Source organism: Python bivittatus, unplaced genomic scaffold, assembly GCF_059951505.1.
Source record: "Python bivittatus isolate LINGU-HERP-01145 unplaced genomic scaffold, Pbiv_v1 ctg000610_np1212, whole genome shotgun sequence".
Lineage (NCBI taxonomy): Eukaryota > Metazoa > Chordata > Lepidosauria > Squamata > Pythonidae > Python > Python bivittatus.
Genome location: NW_028277088.1, coordinates 56,441,811 through 56,469,781, shown reverse-complemented (window position 1 = coordinate 56,469,781; position 27,971 = coordinate 56,441,811). Strand labels below are relative to the sequence as shown.

General features: G+C 38.2%; 1 protein-coding gene across 1 annotated transcript; it reads left to right on the top strand.

Annotated features, from left to right (window-relative positions):
* The first annotated feature begins 313 nt into the window (after positions 1–313).
* IGFBP3 (insulin like growth factor binding protein 3) lies at positions 314–25,592 on the top strand. Its single transcript, XM_088150072.1, has 4 exons — positions 314–1,645; positions 7,936–8,150; positions 13,238–13,357; positions 24,772–25,592. The coding sequence occupies exons 1-4, from the start codon at positions 1,228–1,230 to the stop codon at positions 24,895–24,897; spliced, it is 879 nt and encodes a 292-aa protein (XP_088006198.1). The 5' UTR covers positions 314–1,227; the 3' UTR covers positions 24,898–25,592.
* Positions 25,593–27,971: the final 2,379 nt, after the last annotated feature.

Below are 27,971 nucleotides of genomic sequence, written 5' to 3'. Positions count from 1 at the left end.
TTAAAAAAGCATGCCTCTCAGGTTTATCTGTTCTTTTAGTCAGCTCCACTGGAGACAAGAATTCAAAAAGGCATTCCCATTTGGGGTTGCTCCTGCCTTCCCTTCTTGAGCCGAGGGGCGTGGAGGGGCATTTTCCTTGAAACAAAGGCATATGGGGTTTTGGGGGGGTCGCCAGCCTCCTCTGCCCCCTCCCCATGCTATCTGCACAGTATCTACTTCAACAAAATTTCTAAGAAGTGAACTTAAATTACCATTATGAATCATTCACCGTTCCTCCCGCCTTCTTTTACAGTACTTTCTTAACCGAAACCTGGATTTGGGTCTCCCCCTCCCTCCATCTTACTGCCAGATACATTTATTATTCATAGTCCGGGGCGTGTCTTAAGCCGGGGATCTATATAGGCAACAACTGCGGCTGAATGAGAGATCAGATGGAGCAAAGTTAGAGAGCGAGCGCAAGTTGCAGGCAACAAGGAGATTTATCGACAAAAAGAAAGGACATTTATCTTCTTTAAATTATTATTATTTTGCATCATCTTTTCTCTCCTGCTTTTCTTCTCTAGTCTCTTCCCCCCATCCCCGGACATATCATTTTAGCTTTTTGGGGAGGGACGCTAAAAAAAATTGTGTGGCAAAATAGAAAAAAAAAAAAAAAAGTAATCCCCAAAGGAAGCGATTTTTGTAGCTTTGAAAGGAAAGAGAGCACTAGCTTTGGAAACAGAGAATATATACCTCTGAATGACTGTATTGATGTTAAAGGGCAAAATAGGGGAATTGTTCCTGCGGCAGAACTGAAGGGACTGAGAGCCTTCTCTTGTCCTGGCTTGTTCCTGCGCATTTGCTGCGTATGTGAGAAAGAGGCTGGTCTCCTCCAGGCTTTGGAGTTGGAGAGAAGACCGTGTTCAGATCTCTACCCTCCTGCCACCTTTTTTTAACTACTGGGGCTCCCGCAGAAGCTACAAGGAGCGGCGCCTCTCGTCCTCCCGCTCCTCAGGCAGGCAGGACGGCGCTGTGCTCTGCCCCTCAACTCGCGACTTCAGAAGCGTGTGTGTGAGAGGGCGAGTGAAGCTGCGCGCCCCTTGCTGTGTTGGTGCTTGCCTGTTCCTCGTCCTGGGCACGAGGGGTGCTCGGGCCGGTCCGTCCCCACCGCTAGAGGCTGCTTGCCGCCCCTCTTTCCTCTCTGCCTGCCGCTCTTGCTCCTCTTTTCGCCCCCCTGTCGCCGTTGCTATGGTGTCGGGGCTCTACGTGCTGCTGTGGGCAGTGGCGGCGGCGACGGCGCTGCTGAGCCGGCTGGCGGTGGCGGTGGGGCCGGTGGTGCGGTGCGATCCGTGCGACGCGCGGGCTCTGGAGCAATGCAAGCCCTTGGCGCCCGAGTGCCCAGAGCTGGTGCGCGAGCCGGGCTGCGGCTGCTGCTTAACGTGCGCCTTGCAAGAAGGACAGCCGTGCGGCGTCTACACCGAGCGCTGCGGCTCCGGGCTCAGCTGCCGGCCCCGAAGCGACGAGCCGAAACCTCTGCAGGCGCTGCTCGACGGCAAGGGGCTCTGCACCAACGTCAGCGGCGACGCAGCGGGCGGCGGCAGCAGCAGCAGCTCCTCCGCCAGCAACAGGCTCGGCGACTTCCTCCCGCGCGGGACCCACGGGCCAGGTAAGCAGACAAAGGGCTGGGCTGATGGCGACTTCCTCGCCGCGGACCCTCGGCGGCGGCCGCGCCAGCCTGCTCGCCCAGAGCGTCGGAGTGCGCGTGCGCGCGTGCGCAGCTCTGGAGGCAGGCGAGGCGGTTTGTACGGAACGAGCAGCTCGAGCAGCGCCAGGGCTCCGCGGGCTGGTTTGTCTGGCTGGTCTCCCGCCTTCCAGGAGAATGGCGCAGCCTTCCCTCCTCCGATTTTTTCCCGCGGCGACAAGCCCGTGAGGAAGGTTGGGCTGGGAGAGAGGACGGCCCAGAGTCACCTAGTGGTGGCCTGTCCTTGCTGAGCATCTTCCCCGTGTGAGTCCAACACTTTAATTACTACACCACACTGTGTGATTAGCAGGCGGGACGTTAAGGTTGGTAGGATGTGTGTGGTGCTTTCTTTAATGTACATATGCACGTGCATGTGTGTGAAGTCCAAACGAGGGGGTAAAAAAGTGATACTAGTTTAATTTAATATGTTTTCTTTAGAGAATAAGGGCATAGGCACACAAGTGCGATAATAGTGATATTCCTTATTGGCCTCTGTTAGAAACAACATTTAATACTTTCTGAAAGTACAAACGCTTTGTGTTAAGTACCCCAAGGAAAGGCAAACGCGTGTTTCAAATAGCCTGACTCCTGAGTGAGTGCACGAACTGATGACTAAGAAATCTTTCCTCTGATTCAACGTGTGCGTGTGCGTGTGTGTCAGCAGGTAGGAACTTTTCTATATCATTAAGCTTTATGTGCAAAGGCATATATCATGCCATCTCTGTCGCGAAGGGTGCCTGACTCCCATGGTATCTATATGCAGATTGCCCTGGGCAATCTTGGTGGTGAAGCTGTGTGCATATAATGACCTATGCAACTCCAGTCTGGGCTGATCAGGAAACTTAGAAAGTTTACTCAGCTGTGTCTGCTGCTGGTCTTCCATTTGTGTTCACATCTGAAGTAAGCTATACTTGTGTATTAGGCAACAGCTTGATTGTGATCCAGCATGAAAAGAGCATTCTCATGTCAGTTTCATTTAAAAATGGTTTAAGTGAAATAATGAAATAGCTATAGTGACAGCTTCTTTTTATAAGATAAAAAGCATACCCTTTACACTGAGAGCAGGAATTACTCCATTTTATATTAAATTGGTGTTGTTATATATATATAGTGTGTGTGTGTGTGTGAGAGAGAGAGAGAGAGATACTGTATAGAGTATATTAAATATTTATGAAAGACCTTAGTAATGCTTCAGAATCATTCTTCCTAAATTAATTAGTAGTTCTGCAAAACTGTTCATCCTGGCAACCTAAAGACAATATATTAAGATGATTTATTTGCAAATTTCTTAGAAAATGGGAGGAGAAAGGGAGGGAAATGCTGTCCTGGGTTCTGCAATCAGCAGACTGAAGTAAGACATTCTACTCTGTAATCCAATCTTGTGAACATTTACTGGGTAATAAGTCTAACTGAATTCATTGGAGCTTGTGTCCTAGTGAATACAGCTAGAACTTTAATGTATTTGAAAAATGCTAATGTGTGATGCATATGTGTAGAGGGTTATGTAAACTAAAATTAGGCTATTTAATTTCAGAGGGGGGAAACTTCAAATGAATCAAGCTCAGACTGCCTCATCTCGATTTGCAGCATGGTTTATAAGAGAGATGTAGGGGTTTCACTTCCAGTACAGTTTTTCATTGATCACAGGGGTAACTTCTACATACATAGTATATACTTTCTCAGAACACAAAGATGGGATTCATTGTTGAAAAATATTAAAATGAATATATTCCACATGAAAGCATTTGTAAGAAACTGATGTAATCATCATCATCATCACTCACACACACACACACACACACACTCACTTGGAGGCTTTGTGTACTGATTGCTGCCAATCTTTAGTTAAACCTTTTCATCTCAGAATTTGGTTACAAGTCAGCTTTTACATTGTTTCCCAGAGTAACTCAAAATCTATTTTGATGACTATATATTTTTGATTCCCAACCCTCTCCTCATCAATTTGTGACAGCTTGAACAGAGGAAATATTTAAACATGATAAACCTGATTGATACAAATTACTTTCTTTGTTCTACCATCAAAACAGAGACAGGAGTAGATTCAGAGGTACATTCAGAATAAAAGATAAAAGTCAGTGGCTATTAGTGACCAGGGATGAAAGGGGTTATGCCCGGATTCACCAAATAACCTCCCTCCTTTCTTGTGAATGGGAAAGAGCCCATTTAACTGAAATAGGCAGAGGATTCTGGCTACAAATCTGTGTTGTAAAGTAGTGTTATTTTTCATTAGAAATCAAAAAGTTATGTGGTGTGCTTGAAGCACTTAAAAAGAGGCCTGTGGAGGTGACCTTTAATTTGCCTGTCCTTGATCTGGAATGAATAATAGGGTTTACATTGTTGTATATAATAGGCCATTGGGCTTAAAATTGCATTCTGTGAACTTTGGGATTCATTGAGATTGAGCCAGGGATTTCTTTGTGAGAAGATCCATAACAGGCAAACTAGTCTGGAAAATAGGGTATCACTACCAATATCCCCCTGTTCATCTTCAGGGGCAGCATTCACTATGTTCAGGACTCTTTTGCCTGACAAGATCAGACAGTGGACCCCTTCCCCCACAAAATCTGAGTAGTGTCCTGCATAAACCATGCATAGGCAATAAAACATGTCATAAGAATTTGTGCAATGTACTGGAATATCCTGGGTTCCTTAACAGATACTTCCATGGAAGTAAGAAGTTGTCAAACTGTTATATTAGAGCAAATTGCTGCAGTCTACAGATGAATGAGAACAGATGAAGGTAATTGCTGAATAGCATTTGACATGTTATGAAGATAAATTAGTTAAGAAACCTCTGCTTAGCCATGAAGTGGGGAAATGGTTAGTGTAGCCTTATTCACAAGGTTGCTGTGAGGTGAAAATCCAGATCTGAATTCCTGGAAGAATATTGGGATATAACTTTTTCTTTTTCTTTTTCTTTCTTTTTTTTTTTTAAAAAGGGCAATGTCTGACAAAAAGAACCCCCCCCCCCAAAAAAAAGCACACTGGAAGATTTGAGAGTAGCTTTTTTTAGCAAAGCAATGTAAATTTTTTCATGGACACATATGTTGTGGCAGATGTTCATTTTGATTTTGTCAGTCCTAATTTTTATGGTGTTCAGGTACTTTAAGACACTCTAAATACAGTGGTACCTCGGGATATGAACACCTCTACTAATGAACTTTTCGGGTTTCGACCAGCTCCGGCCGCAAAAATTTACCTCGATGTGCGAACTCCGCCTCCGGGTACGGTCATTTTTCCGCCCTGACACCCGCCCTGACACGTGGTCCACGGCCATTTTTCTGCCGCGCCGCGTGGCGCCCGGCCGTTTTCGCACCGCACCGCGCCATGCCCGGCCATTTTCGCGCCCGCACCGCACCGGGCCGTTTTCCCGCCCCTGACGTGTGGTCTGCGGACGCCAGAACGGATTAACGGTAATTACATTGAACCTTATGGGAAAATTTGCTTCGGGGTGCGACCATATTCGGAGGGCGGAACGGATTAACCGGATTTACATTGAACCCTATGGGGAAATTTCCTTCGGGTTACGACCAACTCGGGATATGCCCAGAGTCACGGAACAGATTAAGTTTGTATCCCGAGGTACCACTGTATCTCCAGGAAAAGAAACCAATGCAAAAAACAAACCCATCTGGAAACTATTCTGTTTCCATTTAAGAATAATTTGGAAGCAATTTAATTAGTCAATAAAGTGGTACATTTCCCAGGACAATGGAGACTCAGGTTCAAGTACTCTACCTCTGATTAGGGCTACTGGATCTGGGCGTCAAAAATCCAGGTAGCCACTAGATGGATATGCTTTGCTGCCATCTCATGTCTGCCCAGATATTTGCAGCCCAAATACTATAGTCTTCCCATGGGGCTCACTAGATGATTTTAAGTCAGTTTTTTTTTCCTCAGCTAATCTTCTGGTTAGGTCAAAAGTTTCCTTTTCTTGGAGGAAAGTTGGTTTATATGCCAAATAAATTAAATATTTTAAATAAATTGATGACTTTTCATTCCCTAGTCGGAAGGAAGGAAGGAAGGAAGGAAGGAAGGAAGGAAGGAAGGAAGGAAGGAAGGAAGGAAGGAAGGAAGGAAGGAAGGAAAGAGCCAGTTTGGTGTAATGGTTAGGGCATCAGGCTAGAAACTGGTAGACCATGAGTGTTAGTCCCATCTTAGGCACAAAGCCAGCTGGGTGACTTTGGGCCAGTCACTCACTCTCAGCCCTAGGAAGGAGGCACTGGCAAACCACTTCTGAAATCTTGCCAATAAAACTGCAGGGACTTGTCCAGGTAGTTGCCAGCAGTCAACACTGACTTGAAGGCACAAAAATCATCATCATCATGGAATATTTTTAACATGGGGGCAGAGTCAGATTTTATTATTGGTGCCTTAAATAGTTCTGTGAGAGATTATACAAATCAGTTTCATCATGATTTAATAACAGGCATTAAACTATTGTCTAAATCTATATGTATACTTGTTGGGGAGAGATTTACAAAGCTGAAAAAATGGGTTTTAAAAGGGAGCTGTACTGTATCTAGTAAAGCAGTTAATAAATAATAGGAAAGTGGCATTTAAAAAAATAGTAAATTGCATGAAAAGCAAAAAGGTTAAATTTTGATGAGGCATAGATTTAAATCTATAGAAAGCAGTTAATTTTGCTTTCTTCGACCATTTGTCAGAAATGTATTATCCTACTTTTGCCACTTGTCATAGTGACGTACTAATAGCAAGTGGCTAGTTTTGACTCTACTCCTTTGCTTCTTGCCAACATGCCATATGCCTCTTCTGCATAGAAATGCTTGGGCCTTTATTTTCTGTGCCATGAATAGCATTTTGCCCTGTGTCGTTCTGAGTAGAGCTTTTTATATCATTTTTTTTATAGCTGAATGTGAAGCTGCTATGTTTCTGGGCCCACCACTTAATAGGTGAACACATTCCCTGTTAATTATTGAATATTGTGCATTTTTGGTACTATTGCTACAGGTGGTTTTGGCTGAAATATAAACATCCAATGAGCTTGGGAGATATTAACTTTAACAAAATACACAAAGGAAATGTAACCAGGTACAGTAGCAGCTGGAGAGAAATTGAGCATACACACATGCTTCTTAACTGTATGGAAACTTTCTGTCTGCCTCATATTTGAAGCATTTCCTTTATAGAAGTGACTTTTTTTTAAGTCTCAGGAAAAATTAAGTAAGCATAATGTTTGTTTTTTGAACCATAGCAAAGCAATATTCACAGCCCTGAAAGGGATTGCCAGTTCCTTCAGAATAGCAGTAAATATGAAGTAATAATTCAATAATGACATAAGACTAAAAAATTTTTTTAAAGTTACCAGTAATTGGTAATTCAGTTTTACCTTTACAGATTATAGTATGTCTAAATCCATTTGTCATGGGTAGGGGAAAAACTGTTCATGGCAATCACAAAAATAGAAATTCTTACAATTAATTTTAAAAGTAATAAATAGGTAACCATTTCAATCCCGTAAAAGTCAGGACAAATTAACATAAATGTATTTGGCAATCTTCCCAACAGATTTCTGATTTAGATCCAGATTCAGAAGCAGTTCAGACACGGTACAATTCTGCCCTCTGCTGATGGGAGGTAGAGATGTTTCTTTAAATACAGGGAAGGCAGTTTTCTAGACATATGTGGCTTAAAATTATGACTAGGAAAACAAATCATTTAGAGTTTATAGGCCATTTTTCAAACTTCTAAATATAAGTGAAAGATACACGAGCCCTGCAACCCAATAACAACATTGGAAGGATAGGTTGAAAAGTCACTAGGTTCCTTCAGTCATGAGAACACTGAACTCTTTCTATTCAGAAAATAGATCCTGTTCCCTATATTCTAAGGCTGCCATCTTTAAACCATTTGCTCTGAGCTGTATATTGAATTCAGGACATGATTCTGGGATAAGCAGGTGTTTTAAGCAATGAGGCCTGAGTAGCAGATCATTTTCTATATGTAATCCTAAATCTAAATGTATGTAACAATATTTATTGAGATTTCTGCTTTGCTGTGCTTTCTCAGAATTGTACTGACTTGATTTTTTATTTGTTTGTTTGCTATTCAGTAATGTATGTAAATGATTGCAAAATATAAACTGTTAATATTCAATATTCAAAACATATTATTATGCTTTTTATTAAACTGTCATTGGCTAACAGCTTGTTTTAACTTGTTTTTATTTAAAGGGAATTCCAGTGATTCAGATGAAGACCAGAATATCAGTAGTACAGAAAATCAGTCTGTCCCCAACACAAACAGGATGTTAGACTCACATGTCCACCAGACCAAAATAGATGTCATAAGGAAACAATATGCCAAAAATACCCAGCGCTACAAATACGATTCACAAAGCACAGACACACAGAATTTCTCTTCTGAATCGAAACAGGAGACTGAATATGTAAGTATTTAAGTTTGTATGTAATTACCTACAAATATGCAAGTATTTGTTTAACAGTATAACATACATACAAGTCTTCATTATGTGATTTTAAATGGATACATTTTTCAGATATGTATTTATTTATTTACTTTATTTAATTTGTATTGCTGTCCATCTCACCAAGAGATTCTGGGCAGCGAACAAAATTTTAAAAATAAAAGCAATTAAAATAATACAAACATTAAAATGCATTTTAATGAATTTTATCCTGAGTTTTTGCTGCCATCAAAATTATTAAAATACTGGTTTTATAGAATTGGAAGTTTTTAAAGATTTTTATTCTATTATTCAGTGATTTTTCTATAGGTGGGTTTAAATATTTTCTCTTATGGAATTACCCATCATTTATAGCTAAAGATATCACCAAACAGCATCTTCAATGAAATTTTAGTAAATGCAAATGTTGGAGTTATTTAGAGAGGGGTGGGGAAAATAGTTTTCTCGACTTAATGAATGAATAAATAAAATATTCTTTAAGAAATTATGTGTTGTTAGAGTTACATCCTGCCTTTTGTTCAGAAGCTCCAGGCAGCATATGCAGTGTTCCCTTCTTCCCCCTTTTCCCCATAACAACTCCTGCGAGCTAAGTTGGGTTACAGAGAACTGGCTTCTTAGTATAAGATCTAACTGTTATTAGCCTGCTTATTTGAAGAAGAAATTTGTGCTTGTGAAAGGTAAAGGAGCACTAATAGTACCAGCTCGGGCATTTGTGCTGGATCTCAAATAGGCCCAATGTGGTGCAGTGACTGATCGGTTGGATTTCCCTTGGGGAGGCCCAAGTTCAAGATCACCCTCAGACACAAAAATGCCCGAGCTGTTACCATTAGTGCTCCTTTACCTTTCACAACCACAAATTTTCTTCTTCAAATAAGCAGGCTAATAACAGTTAGATCTTATACCAGGAGGCAAATTTTGTGATTCCTATTCAGGAGAAATGTCTAGTAATTTTGCAAGATGTAAACTTTTTAATAAAATAATCATAGTTTTAGAGAATATTGTGTACATTCATCCATGCTTACTGTTTGATTAGACCAGTTATTTTTCTAGCAATGCATTGATTCACTTTTATTCCTCCCAATAGACAAGACAGATTATTAATAAATAAAAATTCCTTGCCTCTAGTCTGTGAGCTTGTATCCCAAGCAGCAAATTTAGCAAGTGTAGTGAATGCAAGATTCTGTATCAACTTTTGGCTGTCTATCAAAAGGTGTCTACTGCCCATAAAGTAGTGTCTAGCTTCGTTAGTGATTGCTGTTGCCATACTGAAAATGCCTTTGGGCAAAATAACACATGGAGATGAAGTGGCTACTGTTTCTTGTTCCTTATGTGCAATGCACGAACAAAGTCTGCAGGACAGCCGGCTTGTAGGAAATGTGAGCAGAGAATACTCTGGTTCATGTACTGTTCTTGGCAGGAAAGCTGCTTATCCCCTATGCCTATGCCAACAGGCACACAAAACGTTGCTGGGTATTTATTGGCTCTGCATCAAAACATTCATGGCTGATCTAGACACAGTGTTATGTTGTTGAAAAGGAAAAATTGCAGGAGAGACTACTCCAAAAGCCTACAGAAATGGAAAACGTTTGGAGTCTGAAAAAAATGCAGAAAGTGTCTGTCCTGCTAATTCTGTCACAAAAAGTCTCTCATTTTTCAGAGACAGTCCATGGATGTTGGCTTTCAAAGTGTGTTACCTCTTGCACATAAATGAAATAGGTAGAATAATTGTATTTCTGTGTAATCATTTTTAGCCATATCCCAAATGAAGGTGCCCAAATTCTGAAATTGGAATAATTCAGATGTATAGGTAGCGATGTACTTTTATAGGTTTGCCAGATATAAACTGCCAAGTAGTACTGATGATCAAGGAGATAGAAGAAGGTGACACTGAATGAATCTGGTAGCATGGGAGACAAAAGATGACTGTAAGATGTCAAGGACTTGGCTACTAGAAATAGTCATGCATCATTGTTTGGGGAAAAATATGTCCTAGATGCCAGATTAATTTTTACAAAACTACCTCAAACTGTGCAAAAGATTTTATCTAAAATTGCTATAGATCATGCTTTCATGAAGTTCAGTGGGTCTGGCTTCTGAGAAGATATGGGCAGGATCAGACTGTACATAAATATTTCACATTTCTTGGCAACAGAATCAAATTTCAAAGTTATCCCAGGCTTTCAATTAGAATCCAGATTCTTATGTCTTATAAGTCTGCAAAAGATAGCAACCACTTCATTTCAAACTGTTTTTTTCAACCACAGGAGCTATAAATCTATTTTTACAAATAAAATTATCATACTTTTGAAAAATCCAGTCCACCCATGTGTTTCTACTATGGGTTTACATATATGAGGGAAATGTGTTTTGTTTTCAAGTTTCAGAAAAATAATGCTACTTCAAATGTTCTGGTGAAATCTTTCCTTCCTTATCATTTTTTAATGTTTTCAATTTTTAAAAAAATAATTAAAATATTTTTAAAATAATTATATCCTTGGTCAATTTTTATGCAGGTTGCATAGAAGTAACAGTCACTATGGATGACCATCCTGCTTATTTAGCATGTTTAAGTGATCCATCCTTCCTTCCTTCCTTCCTTCCTTCCTTCCTTCCTTCCTTCCTTCCTTCCTACCTACCTACCTACCTACCTACCTACCTACAGTGAAAAGTGACTGCATTATTATCTTTTGTTAGATTTGAGTGCCTATATTTTCTTTGTGATAGGGTTGGCTAATGGCTACCAAAAAAAAAAAAAAGCAGTAAAATGTCTCCTTCAAGTTGAGTTCAGGTCTATACAGTCTTGGCAACTTTATAGAAGTCTGAAATTATCCCCCCCAGCCCCAATTCCCCAGCCTAGCCTATAGGCCTAATGCTTTCTGGCTCTGTTAATGAGATTAACAATACTCACAGCAATAAATACACTACTACTCTATTTGCAATTCCCAGCCTGCATAATTAGCAAACTCTTTTAAAAGCATTCTGAAATAGCCACAGAATATAAGCGCTGGAATAGAGTGCATATACATAAAGTTCAACAAATGAGAAAAAGCAACATAGAAGTCATAGATTTTTAGATGCTCAACATTGGAGGGCATAATGTTAATAAATAAACAAAAAGAACCTTTTTGAAAACCCTTTTGGTTGGTTTGTTGTGTGTATGTGTGCCTGGTATATTTTTCTGTTCCATCACTGCATTTCAGGATGCGTATAAAAATCAAAAGACTGGACACCTGTGACCCTCTAGATGTTGCTGAGCTAATATTGCCAGCATCTTTCACCTCAGGCCGTGGTTTGCTAGGACTTGTGATTCAACAACATCTGAAGAGCCACAAGTTATACACACTCAGGCTAGGTTTCACCTCCACAAGTAACCTTGCTACAAGTTGGACTTTTTTATTTTTTAAAAAAAATCATATAACTCACATAAATCACAAAAAAATAACATAACAGTCTCTAAATTTATAGGGCATGAAAACAGACTATTCAACAAAAGCATCTTCTTTAAATGTAGAAGTGTGTAAGCTAAGGAATACTGTAATTATATCAACAGCCTCTTCTATTGGTCTTTAGATTTCTGATAAGTAGTTCCCAGAGACCTCCCATAGCACAGACATAGTGTCATAAATTGCCCAAATATGTTCCCAAGTAACTTCAGGCAAAATCATCAGATACAGTTCTGATTTGTAAAGTTCTTGGCTTACTGTTCCCATTCAAAACAGACCAAAATGCATGACTGAGAACTCATGAGGGGAGGGAGAAGAAAAAGGGGAACTTTTCTTTTATGTGTGCAAAACAATATGAGAAGGTGCTGGGAGATTGAGGAATTATCCGAAATCAGATTTTGACCTTCAGTTAATTTAAGGAAGTTCATTAATGCTCCAGTCTTCTCCCAGGTCGCTCCATCTCACATAATTCAGAAGCCCCATTCCCAGCTGACAGTTTTACAAACTCCCAGGTAGTTGTTGTAGGGGTTTTCAGGAAATTTTTGTTTCAGGGAAGGTTTGTTTTAGGATCCAAGTCCTGAATTTAGGAGATAGGTATATAATTTATTCTGATTCACCTGGAGGAGAAGCCTGAGGTTGACCTTTAAGGTCACAGTTGGCCAGCTGCAGGAGTGCCTCTCCCACTCAAGCTCTGTGCCTCTGTGGCTATTTCTGCATTGGCTGCTGGGAAGAACAGATCTTACTCCCACCCAGTTTTCTCTTTGTTTTTGACTCTAGTAGGAATAACAACTTTGTGCCCTGAGAGAGGGGCTATCCAAACAGACTTGCATTAGCAGAGGCCCCTTGTTCCTACTGTACATGCAATGTTCTTGATGCAAGTCCTGTGTGGAGACCCTCACCCTTTAAACTCTCTGGAAAGGAGAAAATAAAACCCCCTACCCCATCTTCCCTTTTAACTTCAGACTCAGTACTTGCATCAGGAGAGCTGAATTTAAAAGGAGGAGCCCAGCAGGTTGATTTTTATCAAGCTACAGCAATCACTTGCAGCACAGAAAGTAATGTGTATTACTTTCTTTGCAGGCAGCAGCCTTACCAAACTCACTATGAAGGTGCAGTAAAGGGACCACAGGATGGGCAGCAGTTTGAAACTGGGACAGAAGGAAAGGACATCATTGGGGTTGTGGGAAAAGTCCTTAGTCCTATCCAGGAGTAAATGTGTAGTTAAATGTTGTAAATGTATAATTCTGTCAAATAAGCTGCAGTAGTGCCAATCCATTGGTCAGAAGAAGGAATGAAAGATTTGGACATATCTTCCTCATAAAGCATTTATTCAGTTAATTATGTGTAGTTCTGCATGAGAGTTTGTGTTGATTGGAACCAGTTTTTAAAAATAGAGTTAAGCAGTTAGATTTTTAATGTATATATGTGAGAGGCAGTGCCCAAAAGTCAGCTCTCTTTTTTCCTTTCTTGAGTGATTCTTGCTATTTTAGATAAATTTGCATCTTCTTTTTAATGCAGTTGCTTATAATGGTATAAAATGCATCAATCTATTGGCATACAAGAAACAGTTAATTTGTAAAAATAAACTGAAATTGCAATTGGCAGGGTCCTTGCCGGAGGGAGATGGAAGACACATTAAACAATCTGAAGATTCTGAATGTTTTAAGCCCAAGAGGATTGCATATTCCAAATTGTGACAAGAAGGGATTTTACAAGAAAAAACAGGTGAGATGAAGTTATTGGCTACTGTATTTCCATTTCTTCTTCTTCCTTCTATGATATGCAGATCCGTTACTGTGTAATCATCACAAAGCAACAAAAAAGAATTCATGTTCAGTTCCGCTGTTTTAAATGTAAAATAAATTGGCAGTAGTTTAAATCACCTTTTGGCTTAGTTCCAAAGCAACATGTCAAGTGTGGTTGCTGTTTTTATTTGCTGTTGTTAATGACAACAGAGTAAACCTCATACTTAAGTCACAGATGAGCTGACTCAAGTCCTAGATACCAGCAGCTCTCTGAAGAAGAAAAACAAAGCAAAACAAAGACCCAGCAAAAGTTGCCATCGCCATATGGCTGTAATAGATCAACACTCTAAATTATAAATAGCTGCCTGAGAGTGGCTAGAAAAATTGGGTTGGGTTGGGTTACAGAAAGCAACTTCAGCAACTCCATATATCACTCCTTTATATGCTACAGAAGATCACTTCCAAAATCTAGATCATGTGATCATGAAAATGATATGCAGTGAATATTTATTTCATAGTAATGCTGGCCTCTCAAGTACTTTGACTTTCCATCTGGATCAGCCCCTGAGGCAGAAAGCCCCTGTGACCTTTCTGACAAATGTAGTCATTACAGCTACCCGTGCTGTTGTTACATTAAGAGTAATCTACTGCAGTATAGCTAATTCAACAGTGCCAATAAATGGCCTTCAGTTGCGCAATGCATTGCCATGCATTGATTTTACAAGTATATGAGCTTAATATCTTTTTCTTCAGGAAAGCTGAGAATCTCAGCCATGTGGCTGGGAATTCTCAAGGCTGGAATCTCAGGAGATCTGTGCAACATAACGACTGGAAAACTGATCTGTGTGTATTCAAATATATTTTCTTAAATTAGAGATGCTGAATTTCCATGTCCTTGATTCAAAATGTACAGGTAGTCCTTGCTTAATGACTTTGTTTAATGATGGTTCAATATTACAATGGCCTTGGAAAAAGTGCTTTATGACTTGTACTCGCACTTACAACCATTGCAGACTGTCGCACCACCACCCTGTGGTCACGTGATCATGATTTGTTACCTTTTTTATGGCAGACGTTAAGTGAATCAGCACAGTTGTTAAACAAATCAAGTGGTTGTTAAGCGAATTCTGGCAAAAAAGTCCATTAGGGAAGCTGGATTTGCTTAATTACTACATGATTCACTTAATGACCATGTGATTCATTTAACAACTGCAGTGATTTGCTTGACCATCATAAAATCGGGTCCAGTTATGTGGTGACTTACTTAACGACTGCCCCACTTAACCATTTTTCCAGTCCCTATTGTGGTTGTTAAGCGAGAACTACCTATATCATTTTGAGTGGCAGAAATTTTCTTCAAATTGATTGTCACATTAAGTTGAAAAATTGAAAAAAATAAAAACTTTTATATATAGACTATATAAACAAGGTAATGAATATCCAATCCAATAGCACAGAGTAAATGGGAAAATGTTTTGGATCAAAAACTGTGGAGCCATTATGAATGATAATAAATGCAAATTTAGAGAAACTGCTGAAAGACCTTACTGGTAACAGAAATATACCCAGAAAAGGAAGTATTTTTAATTGATGAACATCAAAATAAAGTAAAAAATGCTATTACTAATCCTGGTTCAGGCCTAAACTGGAATTCTTTGAAGATAATCCTTCCTCACAGACGTATTTTGGTAATACCATTACTTTGTGCAATGTAGCTAATTCCTTTCTGCATATTCTTTTGTCAGGAAGATTTTATATCTTATAGGCCAAGTTCTCTTTGAAGTTGAAAACCTGTGGATGGGTTATACCATTTAACTTGAGGGCTCATATGATTGAATATTCATCCATATATGTAAAACTCCTTAACTATAACTTTTCAGGGAAAACAGTAGGATGAAATATCCCTGATGACTAATTTTTTGGTGAGGAGAAGTTTTTTGTTTTGTTTTGGATTTCTTTTTTCTGGGAGGGAATGATTATGGTGGAGGACTTCTTTCATGTGATTACCATCTGTAGTCTGAGGTACTACAGACTAGAGTGGGGTATAGAGAAGAGGAGATATGATAAATCCCTGACTGATTTACAGTAGATTAAAACAAATTTTAACTTCTAGTTGTCTAAAAACTTTATTTTACATATACATATTTTCATGTACATATACATGAAAAAAGCGTTGAGATGGGTGAAATAAATGTGGATTTTTCTGTTGAAGAAATGTGCATTTCTGGTCCTCAGAACAAATTCCTAGATTGATCATTTCTGAATTTGCTTCTTGTCTCTTGGGGAATTCTACAAGCTTTAAGTCTGTTCAGCCCACAATCTAATTCAAGCTTCCCTAATCTAGAGGTCTACAGTTGTGTTGAGATTCCAGGATTCATGAGAAGAGCAGTTTCAATATATCTGGAAAGGTTGGCCTAGTCCATAAGCATCCATATATTAACAAGGGTCTATTCTTTGTAATACCATAGGTTACAAGAGTAGATTGGGTTTGTGGTATGAAAACTAATCAGACATTAATTTAGATGGAACCCCCTTTCAAGTTCTAGATCAAATCTGCCACAGGTGAAGCCATTATTAAATTATACTTACTTTTCATTGACTTGTGCTCTTCCCTCATTAATAAACTATGTGGTCTTCACTCATTAACAGGTTCAGCGGTTATCCATTTGAAATTTGTGGGAAGGATTTCTGGATTAGAAGTTGCAGATTCCTCATAGGCATGTTCCCCAAAAGTTGTCTCCTCCTCTTCCTTCTCCTCCTCCTCCCACAGTGTAGATTGTGCCTTTAAAAGAAAAATTTGCCTTGCAGACAACCCACCTTCCCATGAATGATTTCCCAGGCAACACCTCTGGCTTCTAGGTGCCATTTTATAACAACTCTGCAGCATTGGCTGCACTGCTTTCATTAGAGAATAGTAGTAATCTGTATTTTTAGATGGGCTTTTATGTGGTTTGAGAATTGAAAAAGAGGAAAGTCATCATCACGTTACCAGCTGACCTGCTGTGAATTCCGAAGAGTCCAGAGACTTTCCTTTAAAAAAAAAATTCCCGTTTTTTGTATTGCTCATATTGCTCTATATTAGCTTCTCTATGTGTGACATTTTTAAAAGCAGCTATATGAAGTATTTTGGCATGGCTTATGTTTAACATTGTCTCCTGGTACAATAGTTTTTATATTTCCCCATATATCATTTGAACAATTGAGGATTTTCTTCAGTTTGTATCTGAAGTTGCCGTTCTAGCAACCTTTACAGTCAATTTGGGCTGTGTTTTTCCTTATAGAAGAGCTTTCCATTTTACAAAATATCACCCTAAGTTCCAGCTTTTGGCAAAGACAATTTCTTTGACAATATCATCTCAATTTTTCCTGTTTTTTGAAGTCAGAAGTTAATAATTCCTTATAATTGTTCAGTCTGTAGGTATGATGTTTTTAAAATAGCATAGTATGGTATACTTGTAGGTTCACCATTATATTCTGTCTGGGCTGAGAGGTAGGGAAAAAATAAGATCCACCCACTGAACTTTGTAGCTGAATAAAAACTTCCAGTAGGCCCAGACTGCTTAGACAATGGTGTAGTAGGGTGGGGGTTGTAATTCAGCAGAATATGGAGGGTTATGCATAGCTCACTCTTGAATAATGAGATTCCAGCTGATACTCACCGAGAGTTCTGTTGAACAGCCTTTGTATTTAGAACAGAAAATACTTTCCTTGCCCTATGAAACAGAAGTACAAGTTAACTTCCCAAAAATCGTGATTCCATCCAGCAACAGGGTGGAATATTGGCAGTAAGTACCTACAGTGTCTGCCAATGAAGTGTAGAATGTTGCCCAATAATATCCCAGATTCCATAACCAGAAAGCTGACATAGATAGTGGAATAATTAGTCATATATGCCTTTGTGTTATTTTGATATTTTTATAGAATTTGGGAAGCCACCTTCAGTGTTGACGAAAGTGGAAAAACAGGTGTGGTATTTATGAAAGATGAGCAGGGTGATAGCAATTTAAAGACACAGAGAAACAGACTGCCTTTTCAGAACCTTTCTTTTGGGAGTTTAACTTGAGCACTCTGTGTTTTTATGCTTATAGGGAGACTTTGAATACTGTGTGCCAGCTATTCTGTTTCTCATTAGAGACCATAGTTCTGCAGACTCATTTATTTTGAATTTTGATACATTTATTTATATTCTGCCTTCCTTCAGTCATGGAACTCACAGCTTGCCACAAAGCCCATGTAATAAAGGAGAGGGGCTTTCATTGGTGTTGTGTGTTAAATATTAGTAACAACTTTTTGGATCTTGACATCTTTGTTAAAATTGCTTAAAACTCCTTCTCATCCTCTAAATCACAACCTTCAGAAGAGGCTACTCTAATCCATATTTTCAACTTGTTGCTATAATAAAGATACAATATGTTATATGCAATAAATATGGTTTCTACCACTTGGGACTGTTCTCTGGGGTATTACTGAGAACAATAGCAAAATGTTTCTTGAAATCATTGCTGCTGCCATAGCTATCATTTGCAGTAATTTCAGATGGAGGCATCACGCAGTAGCAGCTGTTGCTGCACTCCGTATTGGTGTAAGCATCAGATACATTCCACAAAAGGAGGGGTGTTGAAATCCCAGCAGCTGTGCTCCAAAAGGACTGAGTGTTTAAACTGTTACACTGAATACTGTAGTCCATCAGAATTGTTGAGACTTCCAGTCCTTGGAGATCTGTCCTGTCAGATGAAGTATATTCTTGGACAGTCCTCACGCTTCTCTGCTTGGCCACTCCCTATGTATATACACAAAACTGTCTCGTCTTCCTTTCAACAAAAGCTTTTATGCTATGTGTATGTAGCCCTGGCAGGCATTTCTTTCAAACAGGGACTGGGGGCTTGTGCTCCTCCAGGTAAGGAAAGGAGCAGATGCCTGGTGCTATGTGAAGCATTTGACAAGGGCTTGCAAAGCATATTGCACAAGCAGAGCAGTTACATCCTTCAGGAAGCTTGGTAAAATTGTTTGGCTTTCCCGTTGTCTTTTTGTGTGTCTTTGTCTGCTCAGCTCCTTTGCTTTGCTGGCTATCTCAGCAGAAATATAGTTAGTTGCCTTGGATGAAACTTTCTGGAAGATGGGACTGCTTTAATACTTTCAGAAAGTGTCATTCAGTTATGGACTGTGCTTTGCAATATGCCTGTTTATACAGTCCTTCAGTTTTCTGACAATGGAAGATTTTAAAAAGAATGGACACTATAAGAGAGAGACCAAAAAAAAAAAAAAGAAAAAAAACCAATAGCGAAAGGACTACCCCCCACTGCTGCTCCCCCAATTTCTGTGGATCTTTGTCTCAGTGCCCCATCCTGCAGTATTTGAGAATTAGCAGGTCTCTGTTCTGTTATACCTACTTATGTGTTAGCATAAATAGGCTCCTAGTGTTGAGACAATTCCTGTCTTATAGATGTCAGTAAATTAAACTTGAATATTTTATAGGTAGGGGGCTAGTTCTGATTGAAGTAGAAATAAAACTTTTTCTGGACATTAGGGTTTTAGTGTACAATAAGAGCTCAGATGCTGGTCTGTGACCGTGATAAAGATTTGATTTGATTTGATTTGATAAGACCTCAAATCCTCCAGTCCTCACTCACTCCTCTGGTCCTTCCAGGCTAGATTGGAACTCATTTCACTGAATATTATTTTTTTACATAGAAAAGCATTAGATCACATGAGCCTTCAGTTGTAGTTTGTTGGTAGTTTTGTAGCTGAAATGCACAAATTAGGAAAGTTGATAGGCCCTAGTAGTAGAAATTTATATTGAAGCCAGGTAATGATGTCATAATTGGTGACTGCATTAAAGTGGGTTGTAACATATAAAAAGATTGAAAATTACAGAAGGTTGATGGGAAAAATGACTTTGGAATTCCTGGTACAAATAATCTGCTGCCACTTAATTGACTCAAGAGAATTGGATGGATAAGGGAGCCTGACCCGTTGGCCCAGGGTCATTACACCTTTAGGATAAACATCTAAAATATAAACTCTTATCTAAGTTGAGCTCAAATCCTGATGACCATCTAGACATGTCCATGTCGTTTTCTTGGCAATAAGATGGAAGTGGGAAAGAAAGAGCAGTGTTGTAAATCAAGTCGTCTTTTTCTCCCAGCTTGGCTGTTTTATTGTTCCCCTCCTACTGCAGCTTCACTCACCACCTCCTTTATTTTGGCATTGATTTGTCTGAGAATTATTTCAAATGTAAAAAGAGAGAGGAAAATCATTTACTTTGTCCTCTGTATACATGTACTATGGATATGTTTCCTAAATGGGACAAAAGACTTTGAGTAAAATTAAGATTTGAAGGTTCAAGTACCAGGATCCATTTCCTAGAAAGAAAAAGGGTTGAAGAGGGAGAAGTTGAAATTGCTTGCTGCAAACAAGAAAACATGGGTATGTGGATACATTTGAGAAGATACTATATTAAATTAATATGGCAAAAAGATTAATCTGAGAAAATTGAAGGTATACAACTTGAGTCAGGTGAAAGATTTATACAATCTGAAGAGAAACCAAGTCCTAAATGGATAATTTATATTGAGGGAGCAGGAAGTCTGATTTACACAAAGCTGTACATTGGATAAGATCCTGAAGAACAGGAATCTCTGAATAGTTGACGCTGATGTTCTGAATGGATGACATGCCCCTTAGGAGGTAACCCACAAGGGGGAATTGAGACCTTGGGCTGAAAAAATGTTTCTTGCTTCTGGACTAGATTGTTTGTTTGTTTTTGCAGGTATGTTGAAAAATACTGCTGAAAAGGTGGCATTTTTAGAACTGCTTAAAAACAGAAGCAGCTCAGTTTTTCTTTTATAAGTCGTTAGTATATGATTACCATATTTGTCATTATATTGAATCAAACTAGGCAACGACATTATGGATTGGTTGGTAACTTGTAATTTGTTCTCAGTATTTTTTGTTGCATCTGCTTGATTCACTTATTTGCCTTAATTGGAATTACCTTTTGGGCCCCATATCTCAGATTGACTTTTCCTGCTTATTTTATTCTTTGTTTATGAAATGCCATACAGTAATCTGGATAAAGTTAATGGACCTTTTGAAGATTGCTGTGTGCAGGACACTGTTTTGGGCAAGGATTATGCTTTGTGACCTTTAGTTTTCAGTAGCTCTGAATCTCCGCTTCTGACCAAAAAGATCTGTTTTCAGAACCAATTAAGGTGTGTTTTTCCCATCTCCCTGTCATTCATTTATGACAGAAAAACTGCCCATATAGTTTCCTATATAACTATGCATTTCGTTTGTTATATTATAGGGCAGTTGCCCTATAAGATGCCAGTTCCATTATCCTACCATATAACTGGCAATGAGATTGCAGAAAGACTTTTAAGTAGCAATAGCTGAGTCATTTCCACCTCATCCTCACAGTGCCTCTTCTCTTATCATTTTATCTGTTGCTATTTCAGTAGCATCACTGCTTACAGCTGTACAAATGCATTTGGGGTGCACACCTGTCACAGTGATACACATTGTGACAATGTATTTCTTGAACTTTCCAATTTTTCCATCATCTGTTTTTTTAAAATAAAAATATATAATGGGATAAGGTCACTACAGCAAAATTTTAAAAATAGTATTTTTTATTTCTTTTTACTATTATCAGTATTTAGCAGTTATGTGGCTTTTCCAAAGAAATAATATGCAGCCCTATTTAAAACCTCTTATTAAAGAAGATTGATAATAGCTGTGTTGTTGTGACATGACTATACGGTCAAAACCCCGTAGAGTTAGTTTTCTGTATTTAGACGACTATTAAAGAACAGAGAGCAATGGAATCGGTCAGCTGGGGAAGTTGCCAGGTGCCTGGGAATCTCCTTCACAGGCATTTTTAGGGAGAGGCTAGGTAAACATATGTCCAAAATGGTTAAGTCTGAACCACAGTACAAGCAATGAGGTGGGAGAGCAGAAACATCGCTTTGCATTCAGATTGACTTTCAGGAATTATACCAGCATGTTTCCAGCTTTCCTCAGCAGTGATAAAGTTCAGAAGTTCATTTTAAAATATCAGTAACTAGTACAATTTGGGAATTGCACATAATATTTTCAGTTAACATTCTGTCAGTGAAATCGGAGAGATGATGTATAAAGAAATATAAAAAGATAACAATATTATACCCAAACTAGGACATACTATGAGAACTGGAAATAAGGTTAGAAAAAATAAAGATAAATAAAATAAACATTTTGAAGTGAGAGAAGGCTGCCCAGTACAGTGCTATTTTTATGAAAAAGAAGCCCTGGAAAGTTGTGCATGATGCTGGCCTGCTGGCCGGACACCGTGGTAAGAGAAGATAGTTTTTCTATCTAAGGAACTATTAGGGCTAGTAGCTGCTTCCAAAGCATCTTTGCTGATGAATAGGAATAAAAAATTAAAAAGAGTCTAAAGAGCTTATATTACAAATACATTTCCTGTTTAGGTAAATGTTTTCCTTCATCCCAAACTTTTAAAGTTCTTATAGACGTGTGTGTTTGTGTGTGTTACTTGAATCTTCCTTAAGTCCATGGTTCTGTGTCAGGGATGGAAGAGAGTGATAGCTTCTACAAGGATGAGACATGGCAATCACAGAGATAATTGTAACTGGAGGAAAGGTTGTTGTTGTTGTTGTTCAGTCGTTAAGTCGTGTCCGACTCTTCATGACCCCATGAACCATATTGCGCCAGGCCTTCCTGTCCTTCACTGCCTCCCTGAGTTTGCTCAGTTTCATGCTCATTGCTTCAGTGATGCTATCTAACCATCTCATCCTCTGCCGTCCTCTTCTCCTTTTGCCTTCAATCTTTCCCAGCATCAGGGTCTTTTCCAAAGACTCCTCTCTTCGCATTAGGTGACCAAAGTATCTGAGCTTGAGCTTCATTATCAGTCCTTCCAATGAGCAATCAGGGTTGAGGAGGAAAAATACCAGAATAAAAAGAAAGCTAAACTTCAATGTGCAAAAATGTTTTTAGCAGTTTGATTTCCTGTGGGGTTTTATTTGTTGGTTTCCCATGTTTCACACCCCTATGCCCAGGGAAACAATTTACATTTACTGTAAGAAATTAATATACATTTTGCTACCAAACAATGTTCATGGTTCTAGAAAAGCTATTTTCTCCATATTTCACCATTAGTCTTCTAAATAAATCTGATTTGCTTTGGAGATTTCTGAAAACTGAGTATTTTCTCCCACAATAGTCATATATTAGAAATAAGGTAAAGAAAAGCTTTCACCTTTATTTTTTTGGGAGGGGGGGGGGTCTACTTATTCAGTTGCTAAGAGACATTCAAGCTCAAGTCAAAGGTTTCCTAATTAAATGGAGAACCAGTATTCCTATCTATTTTCTCCCAATTTGTGCAACTGATCCCATAGTAATATGCTGTTGCATGACAACAAGGAAGTTTTCTTTATATTTATCTGCTAGCATTGGAAATAGCCAGGTGGTCCATCATCTGTGAAGAATGGGACTTCATAAAGCTCACTTTGATGTGTTGGAGAATCTTAAAACTTAATCTTAGGAACATTTTACAATGTCACATATAAATGTATTCCAATATTCTATTGGCCAATTTTGATTCTGTAAGAAAAAATGGTTGCATGATTCTTATGTATGGTTTATGCACGTATGTTGGATCGGTATCAATAATGCCTTCAATATGGCAGATATTTATTGTAGACTTAGACTGCTTTACAATTAGTAACTTTGCTTTTTGCAATTCTTTTTTACAATCTTCTTTTGAAGGAAGGATTTTCAAGCCAACTTGCTGGGGTTTTTTTTCAAGAATTGCTCCGATATATAATTAGATGAAAATCATGTGTTAAAATGGTTTTGCCAAAATTTCAATAGTTTACACTCTGAATCCTGTGCAACTAAATACATCTATAGTTAAAACATCATTGGTGAGCTTTTTTAATTAGATGGTTAATTTGGGATATATGTAACTTGACACTACAAAGTTGAACAGACAGGTTTTTATTTCTGTAGAGAAAGGCATATGTGATCTGGATTTGTTATTTTTAACATGGATACAGCAATTAAGAAAATGGTCTTCTTTGCCATTTATTAGTTTTTCCTGAGTCATAACAATTGCCTAAATTATATTAAGGAATTTGCTTTCGCTAAGCATTATCTATTTGGACAACTGCATGCATAAGAATACATAGACTTCCAGTATACCTAGCAGTTGTTGAAGTGATAACTCTGTTGCAAGAGATAATGTATCTGCTAATAAATGTCAACTACAAGCCTGGAATTCCTCTGGCAAACAGATGCAAGTGGAGTTGTCACTGTAACCAAAGCTGCTTGTCCAGGCATGTGCTGTCTTTAAGGCCTATCAAGAGGCAACTGCCTTTCTTTCTCAAATAAAGGGTCATGCATAATTCCCTTACCCGTGAGATTTCCGTATACCCATTAAAGGTTGATGAGGCTCTATGGTGGTAGACAGCTGTAGTGTGTAGTGTTACTTCCCATGATTTATAAGCCTTTTCCACATTTTTGGGTGACTAAGAATAGTTCTCAGGTTGTGATAACTAGAACTTTAATAGCCATTTGGCAAGGTAAATTTTGCTTTAATTCTTTTGAGAAGATAGTCAAAATACCATTTATTCTCAACACTTGTATTGCTGATAAAATGTTTATTGAATTCACTGGATCCAGTACCCTGATATTAAACAATCTGCTCATCTGTCTGCAGCACTATGCCAAATAAGCCAAGTGTAGCCTAGTCCACCCAATGTTAATCTTACTTAACCTATGCTGATCAGATATGAATGTGCACAGTATTGACTGAATGGTGTTTTAAAGTACCAGATACGACTTTCTGTTTTTATGTCATTTTGAGAAAACTTGTGTTTTTGCTAGAGAGTCTTGAGAGTAGAGACAGGTACAAAAGTTTAAGAATGATGTAATTATCATATCAAGAGCATGAATATTTTTCTGATACCAGTAGGTATGGATAGGCTTTCCAATTTTTGTGTGGTTCAGCTTGAACTGGGAAGAGCTGATGTATATCAGACAAATTTTGGGTAATACATCTTCTGTCGCTAAGAGACACATCTTCCTTTCTCCAAGTTCTTTGGATAGTTTTCCTATCAAGTTTCAAATGTTAATGAAAATGGTATTCAAATAAATGCATACCCATCTAATTGGCTCAGTAAATTGCGCCTATCTATCTATCTATCTATCTATCTTGAACAGAAGTTGTGAAGGCAGTACATTACTGAATTAATAATTTCTGCTATGATTTCTCTTTAGAGAAATACCACTATCTTTAGCTAGGGCCTGGCCCTAAAACTATTTAAAGTATTTAGGTAAATTATTTTTTTTGTTTTATATAAATAAAATGCAACTATTTTTCTCCCTGTTTTTCAGTGTCGTCCATCCAGAGGCCGGAAGAGAGGCTATTGCTGGTGTGTGGATAAATATGGGCAGCCACTCCCTGGATATGATGGGAAAGGGAAAGGAGATGTCCATTGTTACAATTTAGAAAACAAATGAGAAGAGGCCACCATCTTCCATGGAGTCTGTGTGTGGCATCTTGACCAGTCAGAGGCCTTGGAGTGACTGGGCTATAGCGTGGAATGCGTTGGACTTGGGAATTCTGAGTTTTGACCCCTATCTATATTGGGGAGAGTCAATGACTCTGTGGATTCTGCAGCTGCATCCTGCCACTGATTCACTTTCAACTTTCCATAGATGTACACAGGGAACTCTGAAATCCCAGATAAATCTGCACTATTGATCCCCAGAATGAATAAGAAAGGAAAAAAAAAGGCACTACAGAATGGATTCAGGGAGCCTCCACTGACTTTGGTTTTTCTTTTTGTTTTTTAAATAACGGCCTGTGACCAATTTGATCCCGAAAGATAACTGTGTTTTTATTTTGAAGAATTTACAGACTGTAAGTATTGTGAAGATATTTAACACATTGGGCATGACACAACCCAAGCTAAGCACTTTTAAAGTCACATCAATTATCCATGTGTTTAAATATCTTCCATTGAAATAAAAGGAACTTAAGTTGCAATCCTTTATGCACTTAGCTTGAGAATAAGCCCCATAAAACTCAGTGGGACTTATAGCTGATAAATATATAGGATTGTGCTGTTAATAGTGCTTATGTTGGGCTGAATCACACTCAAAGTTTTAAACTAAGCTGTTTTGTTTTTATACAGGTCTGACGGGAACTTTATTTTCACGGGTAAAACATGTTTTATTAAAAGAAAAAGCTCAAAGAACTTTTAAAAGATACATGTTTCTACATGGTTATTTTTCCTGTAAAAATATACTGTATTATGACTATTCTGTTAGTCTGTATTTAATATAATTGTTTTTTAATAAACTATTTAAATGTAACATATAAATATCCAAATGATACCCAATCATTGTAGTGTATGTTTCCAAATTCTCTTTCCCAGGAGACTTACCAAGGCCTGTGCATGTTAAACAAACACTGTAAAGGTGGATCATCCACTGTTTGTGAAGTGGACCAATCAATATTTACAAGATCCTAGAGACAGAAAGAAGCAATATTTTTCAATAGATAATGTGCAACGGTTTCCATTCTTCATGATCATTAAATCTTAATTAGCATTATTCATGAATCCTTGTCCAAGACTGGCAGATTTCAAAATTACATCTCTTGGGGCTAGTCTGAACCAATTTCATCCAAATATTGATAAAATCAGTTGAGTAGCCATTAGGCAAAATAGAAATAGTAGATGAGAGAAGGATTTGATTAACTTGATAACAAATACATACCAAGTACTTTACTAGACTCTTAAATAGAGCGTAGGCACTGAATTAAAGGACATGTGAAAAATGCCTCTCAAAGTGACATCTGATCTACAAAAGCTTATGCTATAATAAATTTGTGAATTTTTAAGGTGCCATGAGATTCTGTTGTCTTTGTCTGAGCAGATATCTAAACAGTCTGTTTAAAAGGTTTAAATATTTTATGCTTGTTTCCAGTATACATGTTCAGTGGCTTCCTAAATTCTTGACATTGCATCCTGAGGAAACAGGATGCAGATAAGGAAGATTTCATGTAAAACACTGGACTGTAACAAACTTTACATAGAAAAGGATTGTGTGTTTCACATGTATGGGTACTTATTGGTATTTTTAAGAGAAAATACTAAGCAAACAATGCCATACCTCTGTCTTAAAATGAATTATAGAAACTGTAACATCCTGTGGCAATATTTTTGGTTGACTTGTATGTTAACTGAGAGATTGTGAGACAGGAGTTAATTCAGATAGTAATAAAAATAACGGTCAGGAATTGAACTGATTAATTAATTTCTAATTTAAACTGAAATATTTTAAACTCTTTTACAATGTGAACAGGATCAAGCTCAATATCAGCTTAGGAGCGTTCTTTTTGCACTCCATCCAAAAATGTAAAAATCAAGTTCTCCTGGTTGCCAGCTGTAATTAGTGTGGGACATAATTAAGTAAAATATGTGGAATTAGTTATTTTTGGCATGCAGAAAACTGAGTGCTGTACAGATGATTTAATGCTGCTTTCGGGGCTTTCATTGGCTCTCTTAGTGAGGAAAGACTTAATGTTTTAGAACTTAATTCTAAAATTCCCAATGAAAATAGAAAATATTCAAGATTATATCTGATTACAATACTGATAATCATTTTTAGTTAGTTCTGGAAAATATATTAATAGCAAATACCATATTATGTTTAATGTGCCATATTAGCAATGCATAGGTATTCTCAGAGTTCCATTTCATTCAACACAGAGCAAAGTGAAATAGGAATTAGGTGATGAAAATTTAAGGGTAGCATCTAATGATGATGGGGGAGCAATTTGTAAGTTCTGCTGTTAGCAGGAGTTTCACAAATAGGAAACTACCCTAGCAGGGGAAAGACTGGTATTAGAATTTGCTCCAAATATGCTAGCTTTATTGACTTTCACAAAGGCTTTTTCTTAATGAGGGATCATTAAGAAGATGCTCTTCATCTGCAACTGGAAGTAATTAAATGGACTACAGTTTGAGTCACAATTAAAAAATAGGCAGCGTTAGACTATTTTAGGCTGTCAGTGGCAGATTTCAGGAATACATTCTTTTAGGGTTACTTGCCTATATAAATCTGTCATTCATATCAACTGGTAGAAGAAACTCTTGGGAAATTTCACAGGAAACAAATCCTATGATAGGGGAACCTGGCCTATACTGAGGGTTTGCTGTATAAAAGATTTATGTATGCCAAACGCACCAAGAACACAACATGGCATTTCTTGTCAGGGAAAGTGCAGAATTCAATACCTCATACCATATAACTGCTTGTCATAATGGTATTTTTCTACTCAAACTCACAAATCCACTGTGATTGTCCAAGTCCATTTGCAAAGCACCACCTATACATCGTAACTTGCCAGATACTTGGGACTCTTACTGTTTTTAATATCCCAAGCAAGCAGCAAAAGCCGGTTTATTGATATGATGATATGGCTGCTGTTCATATGTAGGAGAGGGACAAAAGGGAATTTTTTGGTGGTCATAAATTGTATAAGCCTGTGCTAAGTAATTCATATTAAATAGGAATTCAAGTAG